The sequence below is a fragment of the Thalia democratica genome, unplaced genomic scaffold, assembly GCF_965202585.1.
Source record: "Thalia democratica unplaced genomic scaffold, ktThaDemo2.hap1.1 HAP1_SCAFFOLD_1091, whole genome shotgun sequence".
Classification (NCBI taxonomy): Eukaryota; Metazoa; Chordata; class Thaliacea; order Salpida; family Salpidae; genus Thalia; species Thalia democratica.
The window spans coordinates 12,384-37,245 of NW_028140009.1; the positions used below are offsets into that span (position 1 = coordinate 12,384).

Consider the following 24,862-nt stretch of genomic DNA (forward strand, 5'->3'; position numbering starts at 1 on the left):
TGTTATTGCACTTTTTATTAGAATAGAAAAGTTCATTGTTTAATTAAGTTTAAATTAGTTATATTGTATAGAAAATATTACCACTCATTTGATAAAAAGTCATTTCCGTAGTAAACTACTTAAAGATATTTTGACAAAAGAAATATAAGCTTGTAAATGAAAACTTTACTTGTTGTCGAAAAATAATAAAGTAAGTTAGTTATTTAGATTCTATAGTAATAACTTTTAACTTATCTTTAATCTTTTCCTGTTTAAACACCTTTAGAAGTTAATAACAAAATTTCTGACTTTTATTCAGTCTAAGAGCGCACTCATTGTATTTAAGTGTATAATAATTGGTAAAGGAAGTTTTAGACATCGTAACCAAAGCTACACTTACTTATCAAAATCTCATACTTTTTTTTGTATTTTAAAAATTCATATTAGATTTCATACTAATGCATTTTATTTTGAAGTAGGTAATTTTGTAAGTAAAGTCTATTCTTCAATTTACATAACTTTTGTTGGTATAAAGTATCTCATACAACTTTTAATTTACTTTATACTGTTTTCAAAAGTTTATTTGTAAAAACTTTGACAACTCTTTAATTTAACTTATTAGTCTAACATAATATATTAGTTAGTCTAATATGAAAAAAAGTTTCTGCAATAATTTACTTATAAAATACTTAAGAACCGCTGTACGTACTAGAGTGTTTAAGCTTATATTTTTAATAATATACTTTTATTTGAGTTCAGCCCTATTCGTATTTAAACATTATTGAACTTCACAACTTACAGACCGTTTTAAACTGTATCTTTAGAAAAAGAATGTTGAAAATAAAAACTATTTTAAAATTTAATTTCTACACTTTTTTTTGTAGTTTTTAACGCAAAAAGTTTTTTCGTTCAAAAATTTTTATAAAACCAAACAATCAAGCTTATTATTACCTAACCAATACATATTTGTTATTCAAAACCTTTTACAAAGTTGCAGCAAAATGCTTTAGAACTAATGACTGTATTTATATATGTAGCATAAACAAATAGTTTGCTTATAAACTAAATAATTTGAAAAGTGGTAAAATTTATATTCAGTAACAAACTTTAAATTTATATTACGGTCAATGAAACTTATTTGGTTTAAAACTTTGTTATCAAATTGTAAAACTTTTATGTAGTAAACGTTAACGTAGTAGTATAAAAAGTCTAACATTCTTTCAAATTATCAAGCTCGGTTCAAAATTCAAAAGAATAAATTAAAACTTGTTTCTTAGTTAGTTCTATAATGATTAATAAGTTTACTAAAAGATACTGTTTTCTGAAATTTTTATCACTTTTTAAATAAATACTTTCAAACATACTAGCAACTTTGAACAACGGAAAGAAAAACAAACAAACCCATGTGCTAGTTAACACAATAGAACATGTTTTCATAATGACGTTATTATAAGTTTATATATGTACTTTATGTCATATTGATGTGTGGCAGCTTAGCCTAACGGTTACTTCAATGTTCATTATATTTGTCTGAAATGAATTAATCTGGGTTCGAACCCAACCGAGGGCGCTGTCTGCCACTATTTTTTTTAATTACAACTTTCTGTTTTTTGAATACTTTTAGCAGATATATTTATCGAATTGCATATTTTTGTAAATTTATGTAATGAACAAGTCTGACAGGTATTTAAAGTAACACACACAAAATTAAAAAAAATAGTTTAAACGAAATACCAATACTAATAATTAACGTGAAAAAAAACTTTGCAGTAAATGAACTACCGTCGGTTATTCTTTTAAGTGTGAATTGTTAGAGTTTTATAGTATTGCCTGCTTTGCGGTTTTTTAAGTGTCATCGACAATTCACCAGATTTTTCGCGTTTACAAGTTTTACCAGTTTACCTGTTTTCTTTCCTTGCTACATCCTGAATAGGGAGCCGCGAAAAATCCCCTTAGCTAAGTACCTTAGTAGACTATTGAGCCATTTTACCGTGTTAAATCGTTTTGTCTAGTTGTGCTATATGAAATATTTAATATATAGTCATGTTTATCTAGTTGCGTTTAACTGATATATGTATTGTTTATTAAACAACAAAAAAAAAAAAGCTTGGTCTAAGGACCTGGTGTCCAAAGAAACCTTTTGGTTATCGAATCGTACACCACATGCTTATAAAGTTTCTTACGAGCTGCTACACATACTTTTTTTTATCGTTTTATTTTACTTTAGTAGTAAAACAATCAATTTAACGAAAAAAAAGAAAATAAAAATAAACAAAAATTATTTGAATTTTTTGTCTAAAAATGTCTAAAATGAAAACTTATTTAGTAACACAAAAACTGAAAAATATATATAATTTTAATTTAACTTATAAAAGGAGACAAACAGTACTAATAAAAACATGTTAACAGTTAAATTATAGGTTACAATCTCTTTAAAAAAAGTAAAAATGTAATACTCTGATATACTTTTACGTTAAATTTTATAAGTATTTTGTGCTAAAAGTGTATTTTTTATTTTATATAATAACTTTAATTTATTTTTCTATTTACGTTAGACTCGTTATTTCTAAGCAAGAATGAAAACTAACTTTGATAGTTTTGGCGTTCTAATATTAAACACGTTATTTAATACTCTAACTTTTAGAACACGTTTTGGTTTTGTACACAATTCGTAACTGAGCTTATAAGTTTAGTCGTAACTAAACTTGTACAAATAAATCCGATAAAATAGTATTACATAATTATTTTCCTACTAAGGATTACTCAGTAGTGCAGTAACAATGTTATAATGTACAAGCTTTCGCAAGTCGTCCTCTAAACATGTCCTCTACCCACTATGACTGGGTTACCGCCCATTATATAAACAAATTAAGTGATAAGATATGACACAACTGTAATAGTTAATTGAATAACTATATTTGAATATGTTAAAGTATAGCTTTGCATACTAGCTGTAGAAAAATTTATAAACTTTAAGATATTTTAGCATTTACAAAAAATTCACATAAGTTTTATAAAAAATATTTAGTTGCATAACTGTAAGGCATGTACAAGTATGTTAATTTTTTATAAAATATAGTATTTGAATTTAAAGTTTATTAAAATAAAATCTAATGCTTTTTAAAACTTTACTGTACATAAAGCATTTTATTTTGTAGCTTTTACTAAGTTATATATTCTGACTAAAAGTTTAAAAAAATAATACAATAATTTTTTTTTTGCAAATTAGACTATAAAACTTTTATAGAATAAGCAGTTAAAGTCGACCATCATTATTTAAATTAAATTAAATTTAGTAAATATAAACAGGAACTCAAAAGTAAAATATTTTTATTTAATTAAACCCACTCAGTCTCACCTACGTCTACCTACGCCGTAAATTTAGTATATAACCATAATGAAAATTTTCTTAGAAACAAAGGTATTATCAACTTGATAAACGTCAAAGATGAAGTTTTGTGTACTTGCTCTGTTTTCACTTGCCTTAGTTGCAATGGTTCAGTCAAAATCAAGTAAGTTGTCTTTTGCCATACTTTTACTATTTATACCTAAAGTTAATTTTCATGATTTGTGCTAAAACAACCTACTTTATATTATATCAGTTTGTAAAAAGTAGTTTTGCTCGAAAATAGTTGAAAAAATACTTTGTAGTAAGTTATTTGTTTTTCGATAATAAAGCAGTTTTACAAACATTTTCATAAAACTCTCGAAAAGTACTGTTTCAGTTTTTTAGGAATCATGAGTTTAATCATTTTCGTAAATAAACGTGTTAATATGTTTCAGTTGCCGTTCAGGATGAAAACGAAGATGACTGTAAGTTATGTTATTATAATTGTTGATAAGTTCTTTTTAAATGGTTTATGTTCTTTTTATTTCGTAATCTAACAAATTTTTAATGATAAAATCTGTTACTTTTTGTTTATAAACAAAAACATTATACTGGACAAGACGGTAAAAGGTACGCGCGTTGTGCGACTCGTGTTTGGTTCCAAGACTTTTTGTAGTAATTTTGTCGTTTAATAAAACAATATTTAATCATTTATATTTTTTGTTTGCCTGTCGATGTGAACATAAATGACACAACGCGAGATGGCAGCATAATTTATACGCAGGTGTCTCCGTTATTTAATGTTTGATTCTTATCATTGCAGTTTTAAACTATTCTCAATTTTGTTATTAAATAAAATCGGTAATAAATTTAAAATTTTATTAATTTGTTAAATTTGCTCCGCACTTTAACAACGTCATCACGCACAAATACAAAGTTTTTAGTTAATTGCATGTTCTGTCATCATTTTCCTCAATGTTAAAAGTTTTATGACATAGTAACATGGTTTCTATTTTTGATAAATTTGCAATGTATGTTATGTAAAAAAAAGCTAATAGTTGATATCGAAGCGAAGTAACGATGTAAACTTCGAAATGTTTTATTATGTAATTTATGTTTAATAAATTTATTATATAAAGTAGAATATAGTCAGATTGTTTATTTCTGCACTGCAGAATCTTTTTATTTTACTTTTCTTTTTAAACATTTAATTTTTAATATTCAAACGTACAACTTTAATTTTTCTAATTATATACTCATAGACGTAATTTTGGGCCACAACGGGGCAGGAATCTACCACGGCGGAGTTTACCCAGGTTACCATGGTCACGGCATCTACCACTATGGAGACGAACAAGACCGTTCCCAGGTAATTTTGGGACATAATGGTGCCGGTATCTACCACGGTGGTGTTTTCCCTGGCTACCAACGGACATGGTATCTACCACGGACCATACGTCTACTACCATGGTGACAATTAAAAGTTGTTAGTATTTTAACTGCTTTATAAAATTTAATACTATTAGAGATATTAAGTGTGCAATAATTAAAGTTACTTTATTTTCAAACTACTTTGCTTAATTAAAAAATGTCTGGTTAAAAATATGCAAGATTTTTAATTAACAATTTTTTACTACTAGTGTCTAATATTGTGTAATGTTTCATTTGGATGTTTTTAAATGAGCTTTATTAATTGATAAAGTTTAATTTAAGCAGATATATGAGCTCAAAGTTTCTATAGTTTAACTTCTTTAAATATACAATAAAAGTTAACATTTTTTACTAGGTTAATCTTTTCATTTACAGATAAACTCCAATTTTATAGGTTTTTATTTATAGCTAACTAAATATATTTTTAGGTGCAAGAAGTTAAAAAGTCTAGAGAACATTTAATTGTTTGGTTTTATTGAGAATAAAAAATATAAACTAATTCTGAAGTTGTTTTCATTGTGTAAAAAAACAAAAAAAAAAATTAAATAAGCTTACAAAAACTATGTAACGTAAAACTTTTAGTATAAAAGTAATTAAAGATATCGGTAGAATTGAAAACATGAAAATGATAGTTTGAATACTTCTTCAATTTTATTTTCATTACTCAACTAAGATAATTGTTACCTTCCCTGTTGATAATTTTTACTTTTTTGAGAAATAGATTAATCCGAAGATTAGTTGACTTAATTGCCATACAAGCAAGATTTTAAATGTTATCATTGATACTAAAGTTCTTATTCAACATATATAAGTGACATCACTAATATTAAATAATCAAAATAAAACTACTTTTATATTATTCTTAGAAAATAAAAAGGTATTGAAAAACATATTTTTTTACGAAGCATCGTTATTGCCAATAAAATTAATTATGATTTTTATCCATATATTATTAAAACTAGAAATTTTTATTGTGCTCAAATTAGCCCTTAGTCACAGTTCTATGGTCTTAAATATTGAAGTTTAAAAATAAAAAATAAAAAAACGTTAAATTGAAACTGTTGTTTATGTCTTTTAGCCTTTTATTGATAAAATTGTTAATAAATTTAAACTTAAGTTTTTTAAAGTGTTACAAAATAAAAGTGTTTGTGATCAATTCATTATAATGAGATAGAATAAAATCAGACACCTGTTTCATTTATAAAACAAACGCTTAGCAAAAAATTAATTCAATTAATTAAGTTTAGTCATTTTGTTAATAAAAACCGTTGTTGAACTATATAAATTACATTCTATATTATTTATATAGCAACAATGTTTAGTTTTTACTACTCAAATACATAAAAAACTAATTTCACAAACTATTTTCCAAATTTATTTTGAAAAATTCTTAAATCTTAATTTAAATACGTCAGTAACAAGTAACCAAAGTTTATAAATAATTTTTCTTTATCATGAAAAATATTAAAAATTTTTACTACAAAATTTCTAACAAACAAAATTTTCCGACTGTAATAATTAAAATTTTGTAAACAATTTTACTGATATTTACACCCAATGTTCTTTTGATTAGGAAGTGTTGAAATATACAAATAGTATTTATGGCTTCTTGCAAAGTATATGTGATGTAAAATAAACTTTGTTCTGTATTTAGCTATTTTTATACTTAAGTAGATCATTAATAGTTTATCATTGTTTATTCAGTAATAAGATTAAAGTATAAATGAAGTTCAAACAAACAAAGACGTTATAAAAAATAAGCTACCACTTTTTAGTTTATAATGCTTGCGAAATTGCACAAGCAAATCTACTTAAAAAAAACTTAGGTTGTATAAAAAAAAACTACTTTAAAATAATAATTCACTATAAAGGAGCTAAGAAAAAAAAATGTATTCTTTATTATAACATCTAAAAACTTGTAACGTTCCGTAAAATATTAAAGAAATTAAAGTTTACTACGGTATTCATAAACTTAATATATAACTTTTTTTTTTTATTTGTTATGAGGCTAGATAGAAAGTTAGTATTAGTTATCTTTTTTTTTTAGTTTTAAATCAAAGCCAGCTTAAAAACAATTAAAATGAGTAAGATAGAAAAAACATACATTTAAAACAAAAAATAAAAAGGTAAAAATTAGAGTTTAAAAGTATTACAGTCGACTTCATTCCAACACTATAATATTTTACTTAAAATAATTTTTTTTAAGTATAAATGGTCAGTCTTGTTTTGAAAAACCAATAAAATTACCAGTATTTTAGTTTATAAAAAAAAACACTTTGCAAGTGAAAATAAGTTGACCAAAACAGGTTTTTAGACATAAGAAGAGTTATATATTTTGTTACAAAAAGATCAAAATAACAAAAAAATTTAAAATCTTTTTAAAGTTAAAATTGTCAATTATTTAATGATAATGACGTACAGTTTATTGACCTCAGTATCAACTGGCCAATATAGACAAGACCTTTAAAATTTGAACAAAATTCACAATTACTGATGATAGTTACTCGAAAACCGATAAAAACATAAGCTATTCGTTACAATCTACTAGTCAATGTGATGTTCAATTTGTTGGTGGGCCTCAGTATCAACTCTCCTGATTTCAACAACTGATCTTCATCATCATGGCTAGTGAAGTGGAAACTCTTCACCATCTTGCACACAACAGTCTTCATCTCCTGCACAGCGAACTTCTGACCAATGCAGTTCCGAGCACCAGCGCTGAACGGAATGTATGAGAACGCGTGCCTACCCACCTAAAAATATTTTAATTTTAATAATGGAGAGTTTATCATGTGTTTATAAAACATTTTTGTAATTAAACAAATAACAAACTACCTTAAAAAGTTGCTAAATAATGAGTTAACTATTACTTTTAAAATTTGAGATAAAATATATTTATATATGAAAACTAATTTTATTCTAAAAGCCTACAAGTACTTATAAGGTGTTAATTAAATGTCTTGTTACCCAAATCAGAGTGCTTTTAAGTTGGTAATAATAAAATGTATTTATGAAATATTTTATTTATTTCAAACGTTCAAATGATATACCTTATATTAGCATAAACAAAAAAACTTGTATGATATATCAGTTAACCTGATTTTCTTGGTTAAATCTTTCCGGGTCAAACTTGAAAGGGTTCTTCCAGAATTGCTCGTGATGATGAATACTGTAATGAATAAAGAAATTAGTAACCATTTTTGTCACACTTTAAAAGAAAAAAATATGTGATAACAAAATCAAATAGTAAAATCATAACTTTAAAAGCCGAAAAATAAATTTCACTTTAGGTTTAAAGTTAAATCAGTTTTACAAAACTAAAGTTATGAAGGTTAACTACAGTTCTTAAAAACAAAGTTATAAGGCAAGTTTTTTTTTATTATCTGTCCAAACAATTACAACTTTTAATATTTTTATCACATAAAGCTTAATTGAGAGTTATCAATAAAAGTTAAAAAAAAAAATTAAACAAAAGTTAAAAGCCTACGCGTGTTTTTCAAAATTATTCATACTTTTTTTTTTTAAACAAAATTAACTTTAATGCTAAACTTAAGTTTTAAAACCAAACAAGAAGGTAAAAGTTTAAAAAAAAAGTTCCTATACCCAAACCTGTAAACACATAACGGCGATCTCTGCACCCTTGGGCACTTTGAACCCGTCAAGTGTGCAGTCCTCTGTAGTGTGCCTGGCAATGTAGGGAACTGAAGGATATTGTCTCAGAGACTCCTTGATCACCATGGACAGATAGGGCATCCGTGAGAAGTCCTCGGCTGTCAGGTCACGTTGAAGATCATCAGGTGATATCACACTGTCCACCTCATTTTGCAGCTTTGCCTGTAATTTGTTTTATGAAATAGGAAGCTTTACCAGGTTTAAGGCTTTGATGAAACACTTGCTGTTTTTAGACACTTTTTGATTGAAAAGTATTGCTTAAATGATAAAAAAACGACTGAGAAAATAGTTTCAAGTTTTACGATGATTTAACCATTATTTTGCCAATTTCGATCGCAGCTTTACCAGAGTTTTAAAATTTGTATTATATATTTAGTTAAACTCATATATTGAAGTGTCATAGATTTCTTTTTATTTTATTTGTAAATAGGCACAGAAGGGTACTTTTTAAGGTCTAAGGTGTATAAAAATGTTTCTAGTTAAAACGATTAAGGTCCAAGAGTTTTTATATAATGCAAATGAAAAAATTTGATTTTTATGATTGTTTAGATATGGTGAAAAATTTTGCTATTTTCTTTTTTTCAACTAAAATTATTAGCATAAAATATGTTTATATTAGTTAAACAAACTAAAAGAATAACTTTGTCTAAAACTTCATACTAAATCAATAACAGCTAAAACAATGAAACAAAAACAGGTTTTGTACTCGTGTGAACTAGTAAAAAAGAATTTTAAGTACATTTAACCTGTACATTTGGATTGTGTCCAAGTTGGTAGAACAACCAAGTCAAAGCGGCAGCAGTCGTATCGTGTCCCTCAAACATAAACGTGTCCACCTATTATCAATAATAACTAAAGTTGTTAAAACAATATTTGTATCAATCTCGCATGCAAGTTTATGTGTATATTTAAAAAAAAAGTGTTATAATTGTGTAATCAAAATTTATAGATACATCTTTGTATACTACTGCAGTTAGGTGCAATAACCTTTTTATAAACAACCGCTTATTAGGAGACTAACAAAATATATTAAAAAATAAAAAATATATAAACAAAAATGACATTTTTTAAGACAAACCTCCTCTTGTATGTCGCTGAACGTCAACCTTTCACCACTTTCGGTGGTGACAAGAGCAAATCGAGAAAAGCCAGTCTGCCACTTGAGGTCAGTGTTTCATCCGACGACTGCGATCGCACTTGCTCCAACCTTTGGAAGGTAAAATGTACAGGATAAAAATGTTTAATGAAAAATCTAGTTTTGTGAAATAGTTAAATATGATTTTTACAAATATTCGTTTTTTACATTGTTATAAGTAGTGAGTTAAACTATTTAATAATCAATATATACAACTTTTCGTAACTATTTATTTTGCATTGTAACTAGATTTGTTCCTTAATTGCTTTAAGCACTTGCTCTAATCTGTTTCACATAAAATTTGTACTTGAAAAATCAACTTGGATCGGATATAATGTTTCAATAAAGTTGAAAAAAGGGTTCTAATTAAAATTTTATGTTTTGATAAATATTTTATGTTACTAGCAACGCAAAAATTAAATTTAAAATTGTGAGATCTAATATATCTTGAATTGGTTTGACCTTATTATAAGTATTGTAAGTAACTTATAATGGTCATAATTTACAAAATAAACTGTATATTAATTTTAAAAGCTCAAAAAAACTCGATAATAATTTTCTAAACTTTTCGATTATTTTAAAGGTATATTTTTGATGTGCAGAAATTTAGTACAAAGGAACTCAAGTATGAACTGCTTTTAGCTCTAATATAACTTAATATTATTAAAAGTGTTTTTTTGCTCTAAAAGTTAGAATGGTAAGCTTTTCTACTTTAAATATTATTAATTATAAAGCAGGTTATGTAATTCTTTAAAATCGTAAAATAGCCAATTTCTAGTTATAATTTACATGTTTATGTTTAACTAATTTTAGCTAATGAATACCAAGTACATTGGATTACGTATAAACATATTTCAATTTCGAAGTCTCAAGTATACGGAACTAAGTCAATATTAAAAAGTAAAAAAAAATATATAAAAGTTAAGTCTAACTGAATATTAAAACAACAACAAAATATTGTGCTTCGAAAAAGTTTTACTGTTATTTTTTATTAAACACACAATGCGTGTTTGTTTACTATATGTTTTCGTTTGTCTTGCAAGAAATATTTTTGAGACTGTAAAGGACTTTTATAAGGCTTAATAAAATATTACAAGTTTAAATTATTCAGAAAAACATTCAAAATAAAAAGTTTTTTATATAACTAAGAGAGTTAATTTATAGTTATTTACTAAATTAACGCTATCTTAATTATATTTATTTGTTTCTTTTTGTTAAGAGAAATGTTAAATACCTGACAATAAATCCTAGCGGCATTAAATTGAAAAAACTAAATTTAAATAAATAATAGAACAATTATCTGATTTTAAAAAACAACTGAAACCATAATAGTAAACACTAGCAAAAGCTGCTGAAACAGCAATTTTAAAATAATTGTTTCAATAAGTAATAAATAAAATACAATGGTTAGATTTAGTAACCAAACTAGCACTTTTGCTTTATTTGTAATAATTCACTTACCTTTACTTAAAACCTTTTGACCGAAAAAAGTTTTTGTGTTGTTTACTTTTTTTTTAAATCAAAGTTTACTGTTTGTTTCGTAATAATCATGTAACGCTGTGTTTATTGTTGGTATATAACATCAGCAAAAGTAAACAAAAACATCGTAGCAACATTTAATTGCGATACAGGTAGCTATCAAATAGTTAAACTAAACAGTAAGTCTAATTTTTTGTACTACTGCTACGTGAAAACGTATAAAATTGCCGCAAAAAACAAGTTGAATTATTTGTCTTTAAGTCTGATCAGTCATAGAACATAATTAAGGGCTTTGTTGTATATTTAAATAGTTCTCTTACGTTTTAATTAAACATAACACCACAAATTAATAATTTCACACTAACCTTCTTTTTATGACGTTTCCGCTAAAACCGTGGAGTATTGAGAGGAGATAGTCTTGTCTCTTACCAGCGGAGGAGAGTTTGTAAAAGTAAAAGTTGTTCTGGTGGAGAGGACTCCTAACACGGTTCATTATTATCTCCGAAACCCTGTAAGAACATAATTCAATTTTTTGTGCTATGAAACTTTGAAGTCAAAAAGTAGTTTTTTGTTGTTTATTATATTGGAACCCTATTTAATACTTTTAGAAGGGTTTTGAAAATACAGTTGCAACAACAGTGTCATTTAAGTTTTTATTATGGTAAAATGCTTGATTATGAAAAAAAGCAATATAGTGTCAGACAACCTATAAATTTATTTACGGAATCTAAAAAAATAAGCAAAAACAGCAGTTGATAATAGCTGCTCATAATAAAAAGAGTTAAGTCGATAGAAGTAAAACCTTATCAATTATACTGGGAACTGAGTAGTATTATATACCAAACTAATAAACTTTTTTCATTACAATTGGTTTTAAATGAAAATAGTATAACAAAAAACAAAATTTTTAATTTGTTTTACACTTTTAAAATGAACATGTGTTTAAAAAAAGCAAGCAATTTTATATGCGAAGTAATGTAGTTAAGTAGCAGACTAAAATTTTAAGAAACAGCATACGTCTTGTTTAATAGACAAACTTATAGTTTAAATATAGTTTAAAAGTTAAAAATTTCCCTAATTTTTTTAAAAGCACTAGTTACTACGTATTTAAGGTTGTATGATTTTGGATATACTTATAAGACTGCATTAAAACTTGTCTCTACAGTTTCTAATCCTTAAAACAAACATACCTTAATTTTAAAAACATAAGAAAATTGAGATATTTTACTTATAGTATATAAAGTTATTTTCACTTATAAATCGGCATTCGTTATTACAGACAACTAAAAGTAAGCTCACACTTTTATCTTTATCTTTTTACAAACAAACTTTAAAATAAAGTTTATAAAAAATATTTTCTAATCATTTTATCAAACTTTTAAAAAATCCTATATAAGTTTGCTTCGAATTTAAAAAAAGTAGTACAATTGTTGCATACAAGCTATTACGTGTAGTCTTCAATTGAAATGCACAGTGCTTTATATTAATAGAAAAATTACCAAAAAAAGCATAAAACAATATAAAATAATTATTAAGCTTTTTAAAGGACGGATTTTAGTGCAAAAATTGAGCAAATAACTAAAATAACAAAACTAAGTGCATATATATAAACTAACTCGTACAACGCGTTGACGTATTGAGAATTGTATTGGGACTGCGCGTTGACGGTTTCGCCCATGGCCGTGTCGCAGATGATGTCCAGGGCCGCCATCGTGATGCAGTGGTTCAAGTCGACCTCCTGTCCGCATTTCAGCTTTGAGTTGAGTATATCAACTAGAGTGTTCGCGTGCACGTTCATGGTGAGGAGAAAGTCCTTGAGTATGGAGAAGTGGAAGGCGGGAGTCAATAAGCGCCTCCTCGATCGCCACTTGTCGCCACTTGAGGTCAGCAGACCTGAGTAAACGGGATTAATCGGTTGTAAAGAGGATCAATGGTTTTATTGAAAATTACACCGTTTTATCTTTGTATTAAAGTTTAAATTATATAATTGTTGTATTATAACTAAACGGAGCAAACGGAATTAATCAGTGATAAAATGATTAATTTTTATCAACCTTATACTATTATAGCTTTATTAAACTTTTAATCAAAACTTTTTACGTATTTTAAATTAAAAATTTTTTACGTAAGCTTTTGAAGTTTATAATTTTTTTTTTTGTATTCATGCCGAATAAAAGTTTTTAAACATCTAACACAAATTCGAAACTGACCTGTGCCGAGCCAGGGATTGAGAAGGTCGTATATGCTTGACTTCTGGATGTGCCTGGAACTCTTCATGATCGTCTCAGCGGTCTCTGGGTTGTGGACGAGCAAAAGAGGTCTCGGTCCCAACCACAGCTTTGTCAGTTTGTGTCCTGAACATTTAATATTACAATATAATAGTATACTTATTTAATTTAAATATCAACTGTAACATTATACTGAATCTAATTTTATCTTAATATCTATATCATGGTTTCCCAAAGTAAGATATATTACCCGATTGGGGCCGTTATAAAAACTTAGGGAGCTATGAGTAGTAAAGGGGCTACAGGGAGGCCATGAGGCTTATATTTAAAACTTGCACTAGATATTCAGGAGTAGATTTTAAAGAGCAAATAAGCGGTCTTAGGTGTATTAAAGGGTAACTTTGAATTATACTAGATACTATGGAAAATATTTAGAAGTTTAGTGGGCCATAAGCTGTAAAGTGGTGCCTGTAAAAGGAGTTGAAGAGTAAAAATAAAAAAGGTTATAGCTGTGTTATAGAAAATTAAAAAAATATATTTTTTTTTTGGGGGGCATGGATTTTTTTATTTCTTTAAATGGCCCGACTTATAAAGAAAGTTTAGGAAACCCTAATCAACAGTATCATTACACTTTTATTTTTAATGTTGAAGCAAAGTATTCAAGTTTTAACCATATAAAGAAATGGAAATAATTTAAGTCACGTTTACTACTTTACGATACACCACAAAAAGATATAAAAAAAGAAAACAAAACACTAAGATATTTTTTTACAAACATTAAATTAAAAGACTAAAATTTAAATTATACAAAATTTTTGTTATGGTAATTGCTCCTAAAAAATATAAACATATAAAGCTGTTTCAATAAATGTTTACAGAAAATTTATTTTTCAATTACACGATGTTGCCTTAAGTAAGTTATGCACAAATAAAAAGTTTTAAAACTGTTAGAATAAACAGCTTTAAATCTGAGTTACTAACTTCATAGCTGCACATCAATAACAGCAAAAACTTAACCAACATTGTTTTAGCTACGATTTATGTTGCAATAAGCAAATAACAAATATATTTGAGTTTAAGCAAACATTTTTTATCTCATTACTCACAAATATAACACGATACTGTTTACTTTCAAAGTTCGCATGAAGGCTACTTTGTGACAAAAAGTATGAGGTTTATCAATCGCAAAATAAACCCAACTGGATCAGTGTTAGCAGTTTTGCACTAAGGGGCCCTTTTACAGGAAAGGATGCTTTTGCAAGGCGTCACGTTTTTACTAGAAAAACTTCTAATAGCAAACTAATTTTGTATCTATTCACCCTAACCTTAACCCTTATCCTAAACATAACTCTAATCCAAACCCTAACCTTAACCTTAACCCTGACTCTAACCCAGAAACTGACCCTAACCCTGAGCCTAAATTTAACATCTTGCAATAGTGACTTTTTCCCTGCCAAATTGTTTTTTTAATCTATGTTTTTTTTAAAGTTGTAATGAGTTTAATTTCCTTTCATGTTGTAACACAAATATTTCAATTAAAATTTATGTAAACAACTTGTTTCTCCATACTAGCGAGTATGACACAATACTGTTTACTTTCAAAGTTCGCATGAAGGCTATCTTGTGATAAACAAAATGTGAGGTTTAATCAACTCAATAAACAATACTGAACTGTTGTTTATTCTATGTTGTTGTTTGTTTAGCCCTACTGCTAGAGTTTCAACGGGTTTATCAAGTTTGTTTCATCATCTTACGAAATTTACGGTCAAGGTTAAAATGATAAATATGCTGATGTTTTTGTAAGTATAAGGAAGCAAATGTTTCATATGATGTGCTAATACTAACAATATAATTATATTTTTAATTTATACAACTTTATAACTTACTTAAAAATTTGATGTAAAAATTATAAAAAAGATAAATACTTATGTGTTAATTCTATATTCTTTATTAACATTTTAGAGTCTTCAAATATTAAAATCTGTGTTAAACTTAGTAAAAATATATTAAGCAATAGTTCTATATGCCATTTTTTATACACAAAAATAAAACATAAGTTCAAAGATGTTTACGAAACGACAAAAGGTACATTTTGATAAATCTTCAAATGACTTACTGACTTAACCTTGAGTAGAGAGGCAGATGAATTAACTGATGTTTAGAAGCACCAAATACATACTTATTTTCTTTTACGGATTTTAAATACTAGTTTTTTCTAGACAAGCACTAAAAGTACTACTACTTATTAATCATCCACAGAAATGTAAAACTGCATTATTTAGATATAAAAAACCAAACCGACCTAATTTTTGTTCTGAAGTGCACAGATCTGCCATGAACTCGAAGAACTTGGACGGATCGCCGGGAAGCAGGTGGGCGTGACCGATAAGGGGAATGCCATTTGTGATAGTTTCTTATTTTGTACAGACCAGTGCGAACTTTTAATGTTTGCTGCACAGAATCCTTGTTTCTGATGAGCAATGTTCCGATGATGATCACCGTGCAACACAGGATGATCAGATACATTTTGTTTATTAAACTTGCTAGTTGTTGAGAATTAAGTTAAATAGAAAAACTACTATTTTTTTACCTGATGAAAAATATTTTAAAATATATAAAATAACTAGTATTAGATTTATAGTAAGTAAAATTATTATTCACTAATATTTTTTATATATAATTAAAACTTAATGCGGTACAAATATTAAGATTTGAAAAATAATATGCTTCATTTTGAAATAAACATCAATAAAGGTAATGAAGCTTTAATTCATTTTTCTATTTATAATAAAATTTGAACAGCTAAACAGCTAAAAGTGTGGGTTGGTAATAAATAAAGTTTTTCATAAAGCTCTATATAATTTTTTTTCAATCAGAAAAAAAAAAAGAAAATTAGGTGAAACTATGAAAAATTTAAAAGAACTTAAAAATATTTTATACTATAGAAATACCTAAAACGTATGAAAATTTTTGATAAACAAACAAATGTCGATAAAAATAAAGATATTTTCACTAACACTTATGAAATTCATTATTCATCCGGAAATAAAAATTCGCTTAGAAAAAACAACAGTAAACAAAATTATAAAATACATAAAACTCGAAAAAAATTCTGCAAAAATAAATATGCTTTTGGTCATAATCTGTATTAAAGGTATAAACATAAAGTTGTTTGATTATACAAAAATATACTTTAAACAACAAAGACATAATCAGCAGAAGAATATTAATTTAATAAACTATATAGACTAAGAAGTATCTATTATAATTGATTGTAAGTAATTTAAATCATTACGCAATTATAACTGTGGTCCATTGACAAACTAATTTACTGATAAAAACAAATAAAATGTGTATATTAGACACCATAACGTCAGTAATTAGCAACAAACACCTAATTTAAAAAAGAAATCAAGCTAGGTTTTTTTTAAACTAATAAATAAACGTTTTTAAACAGACTGATCATTACTTTTAAAGTTTTAATATAGCTACCTAAAAGCAAAATCAAACTAATGACAATAAAATCTTGTATTTTAACATAAAAACGTTATTCTGCAATATCAGCTACAGAAATGCAACAGTGTCTTACAGGTGCGTAACAAATAAGATATTATTTTGCACGAAAGCTTCCTTCACGCATGACTTAACAACCACAAAGGTAGAAAAACATGTGATTTCCTTCTATACGATTATTCGTGGTTTTACAGATAAAAATTAATTGAACTATACATACTATTTAATTTCTGAAAACTCCTTATTAAAGCAAACTAAACTAAATCTTTGAAGTATAATTAAGTATAGAAAATAAAGTAAAAACCGTTTTAAAATATTTCAGATTTTAAAATCATTTTAAATGTTATAATTGAACTATATACACCTTTAAACTTTTCTCTTTATTCGTACTGTAGTATTTTATTTACGTTTTTATGTGCGCTGCACATCTAAATATTGAATAAAATTATTCAAAAAAACTATATCTTTATCCTGAAATTGTCTTTCTATTAAAAGATAAACAATTAAAACATGTTCTACTTTCAGGAATATTTTGTTGCAAAAACACATTTAATATCCATCTTTTTTTGGAATACTGTAACAACATATTTTTTGGCTTCATATTGCATGTTACTTGAAAGCCTAAGGCAAACTAAAACTTAATTTTGTGATATAAGACTTTTAACGCTTTTTTGTTTTAAAAAAAGTTACAGCCGTAAATTTCAACTTATTAAAAAGAAATCAAAGTTTTAGAAATCAAGTAAGTTTAAAGCTTAAAGTAGGGTTTTTTTCAAGTTAATACAACAAAAAAAAAACTAAATAAAAAACTAAAGTCTGAGATAAAATAAATTATTTCGATACAGGTTTTGGTCGATTAACAATCAAAAATCTTAATAATTCAATGCTAAATATATTTCATGAAAGTATGATTGATAGCCTACTAATGATAAATAATAACAACATTAAAAATAGTTTTAAACTTGAATTTGAACGTCACAGTGCTATGTGACGTAATCATGCATCATAGCTCACTTGTGCGCACTAAAACTTCGCAAACTTAAAGCAGTATAATAATGTAAAAAATTTGCGAACCGCATTTGTTTTCTTTATTAGCTTGTTACTTCAAAAACAAACTACTCAACCTTGCAAAAAACTTAAATAAAAACAAAAAGGTTCTTATGGCGTTTCAAGTAGAAAACATAGTTTTGTTGCTAACATAACTTTTATTTACATTCGTTTTCCTTCGGTGTCTGTTTATAATTATTTCTAAGTTTATTAAAACTTCTGTGAACTTTAAGCTGTTACTAACTTTTATTATAAACTAAAGTTTAGTTGCGTTCAAAATCAAAGAATAAGTTCACTTAAATTAAGTTCTTAGAATTAAGTATCATAGTCGTTTAAAAACAATTTTGCTGTGCAAATTACTTTTATATTTAAGTAAGCAAAAGTTTTCAAAATGAATGTGGTAAAAAGTTTTTATTATTCTGTTTTCTCCTTTTATTTTACACCTGCGTTATTTTTTAAACAACTGAGTAATTATATAATAAGTGTAAAACTATATAAAAAACAACTTATATGAGCACCAAACCTTTTAAATTGAAATAAGACTCTAATTACGAGAACTGATCACTTATTTTAGTTTGAGAGTAAATATTTAATCGAGGTAAACATGGCCTCATTTTAGTTGCTTTTGAAATTCTCAATTTGCTTTTTTAATGTAAACAAACTGTCGAACAGCCAATGTTTTATCAATCAGCTGCCTATTTGAAATGCGCAATCATTTATCATGATTTTCAAACAATATTTGTTGAAAGCAAAGTGTTAAAAATCATAAATATCAAAATTTGTTAGTAACACAAAAAGTCTCAAGACTTGTTAAACTAACTTGATGTTGTTTAAAAGAGACACCTATGAAAAATTTAAACAAAGAGAAGTTTTTGAAAGTTTAACTGTTATTTCTAAGTAAACGAAAATTTTCTAAAATTAAAATTTCCAGAAAAATAGCTGTCACTTTTACGATTTTGTAAACTGCGTAGCTTTAGCTAAACAATTACTCGTAGTGTAAGCGTTAAAATCTATAAACATGTCATGAAAACAATTATATAATTTATGCTTTACATGATCTTGATCAAAAATAAATGTTGATTTAAAAGTTAAAATGCATTATTAATTGCCAACTTACAAAAAAAATTTTTTAGTGTTTGTCAGTTTATCAACACACATTTAGATTTGTATTGAAAAGCTTATTAGTTATCTGTCTGAAACTTTATATTACAATTTTGTGAACTAAGTATCGCTGTTTGAGATACATACGTTCGACTTTATCAAATATTTTATGGTTACACTTTTCTGATATTTATTATACGTTTAAAAAGGCAAACATTAAATAAAAGTTTATGTGATGCTCTGTATGGAAATATTATTATTAAATAAAGTATACCTTACTTTATTGTAATGTACTGTAAGTTTTTTCAGTTTGATAAAATTTGATATGGTAAAATTATCGTAATAAAGAAACTTGAAGAAAATATACAACCTATACTTAAGAATTAAAATACTAATAAGTTTAAAACAACAATTTTTTAACAGTTTTACTAATAATATTTATCATGACATGTTTTTGTTGATTTAAAATATTTTAAGGGGCGACTTCTTAACAGGTATTTTATATTTAAGAAAAAAAAAGATTTATTTAAATCTTATTATTAAAATTATGATACTTAAGAAGATAAAAATAATTAAAATATAAGAAATCACACATATTGAAGTTTCGATTATTAAGTAAGTTTAAAAATTTTGTTTACTGGCATCTCAAACAAAAATTTAAAATCAACCCTTTATTTGGTTAGATCAAAATGATATGATTATGACAATCAAACCACTTATTAAGAGGAATATTAATATAAACTTTATTAATTATTACAGTTTAAATTTTCGTGCATTTTTTCACGTTTATTGTTCATAATAAGAATTTCAAAATATTTTTTATAAAATAAAAGTGCTAGTATATATTTTTTATACCTATGTAAATTTATATCAAAGAAGATTTAGAAAAAAATATAGTTTCAAGAAAATGAATGTACTTAAAAATTAGTCCAGTAGTTTTGTTAGAGTATTCTCTTTTATTTAAAATTTCTATATAAACTTTATTTTTTTTTAATACTAAGGAAATGCTATTCAACTACTTTTTTTATATATACACTTGTAGTTTAATTTAAAAACTACTTATCAATGTTAATATGCAAAAGTTTTATAATCTTGACTAAACTTAGTATTTAAACAAATGTTTTTTTACACTATTGCTCGTTATAACTAGAAATTATTTGTAACCATGTGCTAAGGCAAATTATATTAAAATATTTAGGTTAATTTATATTTAAACATTTTAAATACAATAAGTTTTCACTGATTTCAAAACTTATTACTTATTATTTTTAAATGTTTAATTGAATCTTGTTTAAACTTAATAAAAGCGATGTAGTCTATATATAATAAGATGTGTTAGTCATAGACTTTATGTAACATAAACATACTAAAAAATTCAACATTCTATCTTTTATGCATAAAATGTTTGATTTATTCATCGTAGGTTGGAGCAAGTGCGATCGCAGTCGTCGGATGAAATACTGACCTCAAGTGGCAGACTGGCTTTTCTCGATTTGCTCTTGTACGCCACCACCGAAAGTGGTGAAAGGTTGTCGTTCAGCGACATACAAGAGGAGGTTTGTCTTTAAAAGTGTTTCTAATTTTTGTTTATCAACTATTTTTTTTTGAGGTAAATGGTATTAAGTTTTTCAAAATATTTATTTACATTCGACGTAAATAGTAATTCATCAAGTACTTCGGTATACCTTACTTTTATTAACAAAAGGTGGACACGTTTATGTTAGAGGGACACGATACGACTGCTGCCGCTTTGACTTGGTTGTTCTACCAACTTGGACACAATCCAAATGTGCAGGTTAGTTGTTTTGTTGGAATTAAATTGTTTAATTAAAAAATGTACTTTACTCAATTGAAATGCAAAAAGACATTAATAGTTAAAAAAAGCACTTTTGCTAAAACGTATTAAAAAATCTTTTAGTGTTTTTACGCTTTAAATAAGAAAGAAATTCTTAGAAAAAAAGCTGTTTAAATTTTTAACTAAAGTCTACATATGGAAAATTGTTACAGCTTATAAACAAACAAGAAAATAAGTAAACTTGTTTGTAAAATCTTAACAAGTAACTTCGAATATTTAAAGTTTTCATAATTAAGTTAAAGCTTTATCTTGGTATCACACTTTATTGCTCTAAAATTTTGTGTAGTATGTAAATAATGTTTCGTACAATATAAAGCTCTCTAAAACGTTCTTATTTTTTTCATTTCAAAAAAAAAACTTTTAATATAATAAGAGTATATAAAGTTTGTCCATAAAGTAATATCATGGAAAACCTGTAAAATATTCAAAATAGTTTTGGTTTTACAACAATGTTAATTTATACACAAATTATATTATTGTATTATTAATGTTTACAAACAATACTAGTGAAAAATGTTTTTCAAAAGATTATCTTTTTGTATTTAAATTCCAAGCAAAACTGCAAAAGGAGGTGGACAGTGTGATATCACACCGACGATCTCCAGAGAGACCTAACAGCTGAGGACTTCTCACAGATGCCCTATCTGTCCATGGTTATCGAGGAGTCGCTGAGACAATACCCTTCAGTACCCTACATAGCCAGGCAAACCACAGAGGACTGCATACTTGATGGGTTCAAAGTGCCCAAGGGTGCAGAGATTGCAGTAATGTGTTACAGGCTGATTGTTATTTTTTTTTTAAATTAGCGACTATTTTCCTACAAACTTTTACCATTTTTGTTTTGTGGTTGCTAAACAAAAGCTTTTAGTTATTCTTACAATTAAAAAATTTGTTTTTTGGACTTTTAAACTTTAAGTGGTTTCTTTAAGCTTGGCTCGTCCAAAGATAAAATAGATATATTTATATATATAACTAATAAAGTTTAAAAGCAAGTTTTGTTTATGACTCTGTTTTATTAAAACATTGTTTAAACGACCTCCTTTTTTATTACCTTCTTAGAGTATTTACTTTTAATTCAACTACAGTTTCTTATCGTACTATGTTTTTCATTTTAATTTAAACTCAATCTTTTAATATATTTTAAAAGTTTAACTGTTTGTAGTCTTAAAAATTAAGTGCAATGGTTTTCAAAAAAGTTTTACTTAATCACAGCATTAATCATCACGAGCAGTTTTGGACAAATCCATTCAAGTTTGACCCGGAAAGGTTTAACGACGAAAAACAAAGTAAATTGATAATTAAAATAAATTCTTTGTTGATTTAGATTATCTTGTTGCTAACAAATTTAATTATTGTGATAGTTGATATTTTACAAAAACTTAATTAAATTAAAGATTTCACTTACAGACCTCACTGTTAGTTTAAGCACAAAATGAAAAAATTAAAGATACTTACAGCCTAAAACAACAATTTAAATGTTTTTTGTTTCCTTAAATATTTAAAAGATAAATTCAAAATTGTTTGTAAGCATGTATATTTAAACTAAGATCAAATTATTTGTACAACTTAGTAACGTTACTCTTGACAACCTAAATGAGTAAAAAGTGAATAAGTGTTTAAAATTTCGTTTTGTAAACAACATTGCATTGTTTAAAGTTTGGTGGCAAAAAAGTACTAGAACGTTTTATTTATAAACCAAAAAAAAACTTTATTTCTTTCAAAAAAGGTTAATAGTGTTTGTCTAGACTCATTTTAAATAACAAACCAAAAATTAAAACAATCATGTATTTGTAATGTATGTAAGTTTTACACCTTCTATTATTTTTTTATTTCCAAAAATCAGCATGTTTATACCACACCGAATATATTCATTTAAAAATACTACATTAAACTTAACTATTAAACTGGTATTCAGTATTTAAAACACACATACTTCTAGGTTGGAAGATACGCGTTCTCATATATTCCGTTCAGCGCTGGTGCTCGGAACTGCATTGGTCAGAAGTTCGCTGTGCAGGAGATGAAGACTGTTATGTGCAAGATGGTGAAGAGTTTCCACTTCACGAGTCATGATGATGAGGATCAGTTGTTGAAATCAGAGAGTTGATACTGAGGCCCACCAACAAACTTGAACATCACATTGACTAGTAGATTGTAACGAATTTTAATGCTTATGTTTTTATCGGGTTTCGCGTGGCTATTTAACTATCATCAATAATTGTGAATGTTGTTCAAAATTAAAAATTATTGTTTATATTAGCCAGGTAATACTGAGCTCAAAAACCTGAACGTCATTATCATTGAATAGGTGAAAGTTTTAACTTTAAAAAGATTTTAAACTTTTTGTTGTTTTGATTTTTTTAAACATAATATATAAATCTCCTTATGTCTTTAACCATTTATGGTTAAATAATTTTTACTAGCAAAAGTCTTTGTTTTTGTCAAAACTTTAATACGGTATTTTTATTGATTTTCAAAAAAAGACTGATCATCTACTTCATGTCATTTTTTTAAATAAGATATAATAGGTTGGAATGAAGTCAACTGTCATACTTTTAAACTTTAACTTTTGTATTTTTTTTTAAATAAGCTTTTCTGTCTTACTCAGTTTTATTATTTTTAAGCTGATCATGATTTTGAATTAGAAAACAGGGAACAAGTACTAACTTTATGCTTAGCCTTAAAAAAATTATAAAAGGATAAAAACAGTTATTAATCAAGTTTATAAATATTGTATTTAATTTTTTTTTTTATCTTCTACGGAACGATTTAACTTTTCAGATGTAAAAATAAAGAAAATTTTTTTCTTTTTAGGTCTTACATCTATTATACTGAAATATTACATCAAAGTAGTTTTATTTTATATAAACTAAATATTTTTTCTTAATATTTATTTGTCCAACTTCGCAAGCATTATGATTTATGAGCTAAAAAGTAGTAGTTTACTTTTTATACGTCTTTGTTTGTTTAAACTTCCTTAAAACTTTAATCATAACACTAATAAACATTGATAAACTATTAATTATTTCTTTAAGTAAATAAACAGCTTAATACAAAACAAAGTTTGTTTCATATCACATATGCTTTGCAAGAAGCTAACTGTATATACTATTGGCATTTTTTCCTGATTAAAAAGAATTATGTTAGAAAAATCAAACAAAAGGGTTGATCATGCAATTCGATCATCAGACAACAAGTTTCGGTAGACTGAGACCGGTTTCGTCCTTATTAGGACTCATCAGTCAGTCACAACCGAAAAACTTGTAGTCGTCAATCTACAAACGGTTTATGATGCTTTCGCATGAAGCAACCATTTGCTGGCAATGATTAGTGACGTCAGCATTGTCTTTGCCGTGCAACGTTTAAAACATTGTCCACTAGGCAAGACATCTGGTACGCTCGTTTTAGTACAATTCAACAAAATCGGCGAAAGTCTGCAGAACTAGTCCGGACTTCTGTTTGCCGTGAGACAAGCTCAAATTTAACAAAAGGGTTGATCATGCCAATTCGATCATCAGACAACAAGTTTCGGTAGACTGAGACCGGTTTCGTCCTTATTAGGACTCATCAGTCAGTCACAACCGAAAAACTTGTAGTCGTCATCTACAAACGGTTTATGATGCTTTCGCATGAAGCAACCATTTGCTGGCAATGATTAGTGACGTCAGCATTGTCTTTGCCGTGCAACGTTTAAAACATTGTCCACTAGGCAAGACATCTGGTACGCTCGTTTTAGTACAATCAACAAAATCGGCGAAAGTCTGCAGAACTAGTCCGGACTTCCGTTCTTTCCGGTCTCAGTCTACCGAAACTTGTTGTCTGATGATCGAATTGGCATGATCAACCTTTTGTTAAATTTGAGCTTGTCTCACGGCAAACGGAAGTCGGACTAGTTCTGCAGACTTTCGCCGATTTTGTTGATTGTACTAAAACGAGCGTACCAGATGTCTTGCCTAGTGGACAATGTTTTAAACGTTGCACGGCAAAGACAATGCTGACGTCACTAATCATTGCCAGCAAATGGTTGCTTCATGCGAAAGCATCATAAACCGTTTGTAGATTGACGACTACAAGTTTTTCGGTTGTGACTGACTGAT

General features: G+C 26.8%; 1 protein-coding gene and 1 pseudogene across 2 annotated transcripts; one reads left to right on the plus strand and one right to left on the minus strand.

Annotated features, from left to right (window-relative positions):
* Nucleotides 1–7,272: 7,272 nt before the first annotated feature.
* Nucleotides 7,273–15,780, minus strand: LOC145847790 (cytochrome P450 4V2-like; annotated as a pseudogene). Its single transcript, XR_014371528.1, has 9 exons — nt 15,555–15,780; nt 13,235–13,378; nt 12,641–12,917; nt 11,390–11,533; nt 9,489–9,617; nt 9,157–9,246; nt 8,358–8,572; nt 7,835–7,907; nt 7,273–7,491 (listed from the first exon to the last, which is right to left on the minus strand). The product of XR_014371528.1 is annotated as a cytochrome P450 4V2-like (transcript).
* LOC145847791 (cytochrome P450 4V2-like) lies at nt 15,587–22,867 on the plus strand (the record flags this gene model as incomplete). Its single annotated transcript, XM_082953712.1, has 5 exons — nt 15,587–15,624; nt 20,334–20,466; nt 20,616–20,705; nt 21,371–21,550; nt 22,705–22,867. Coding segments are annotated over exons 1-5 (604 nt in total), but the record flags the coding sequence as incomplete, so codon positions are not given.
* Nucleotides 22,868–24,862: the final 1,995 nt, after the last annotated feature.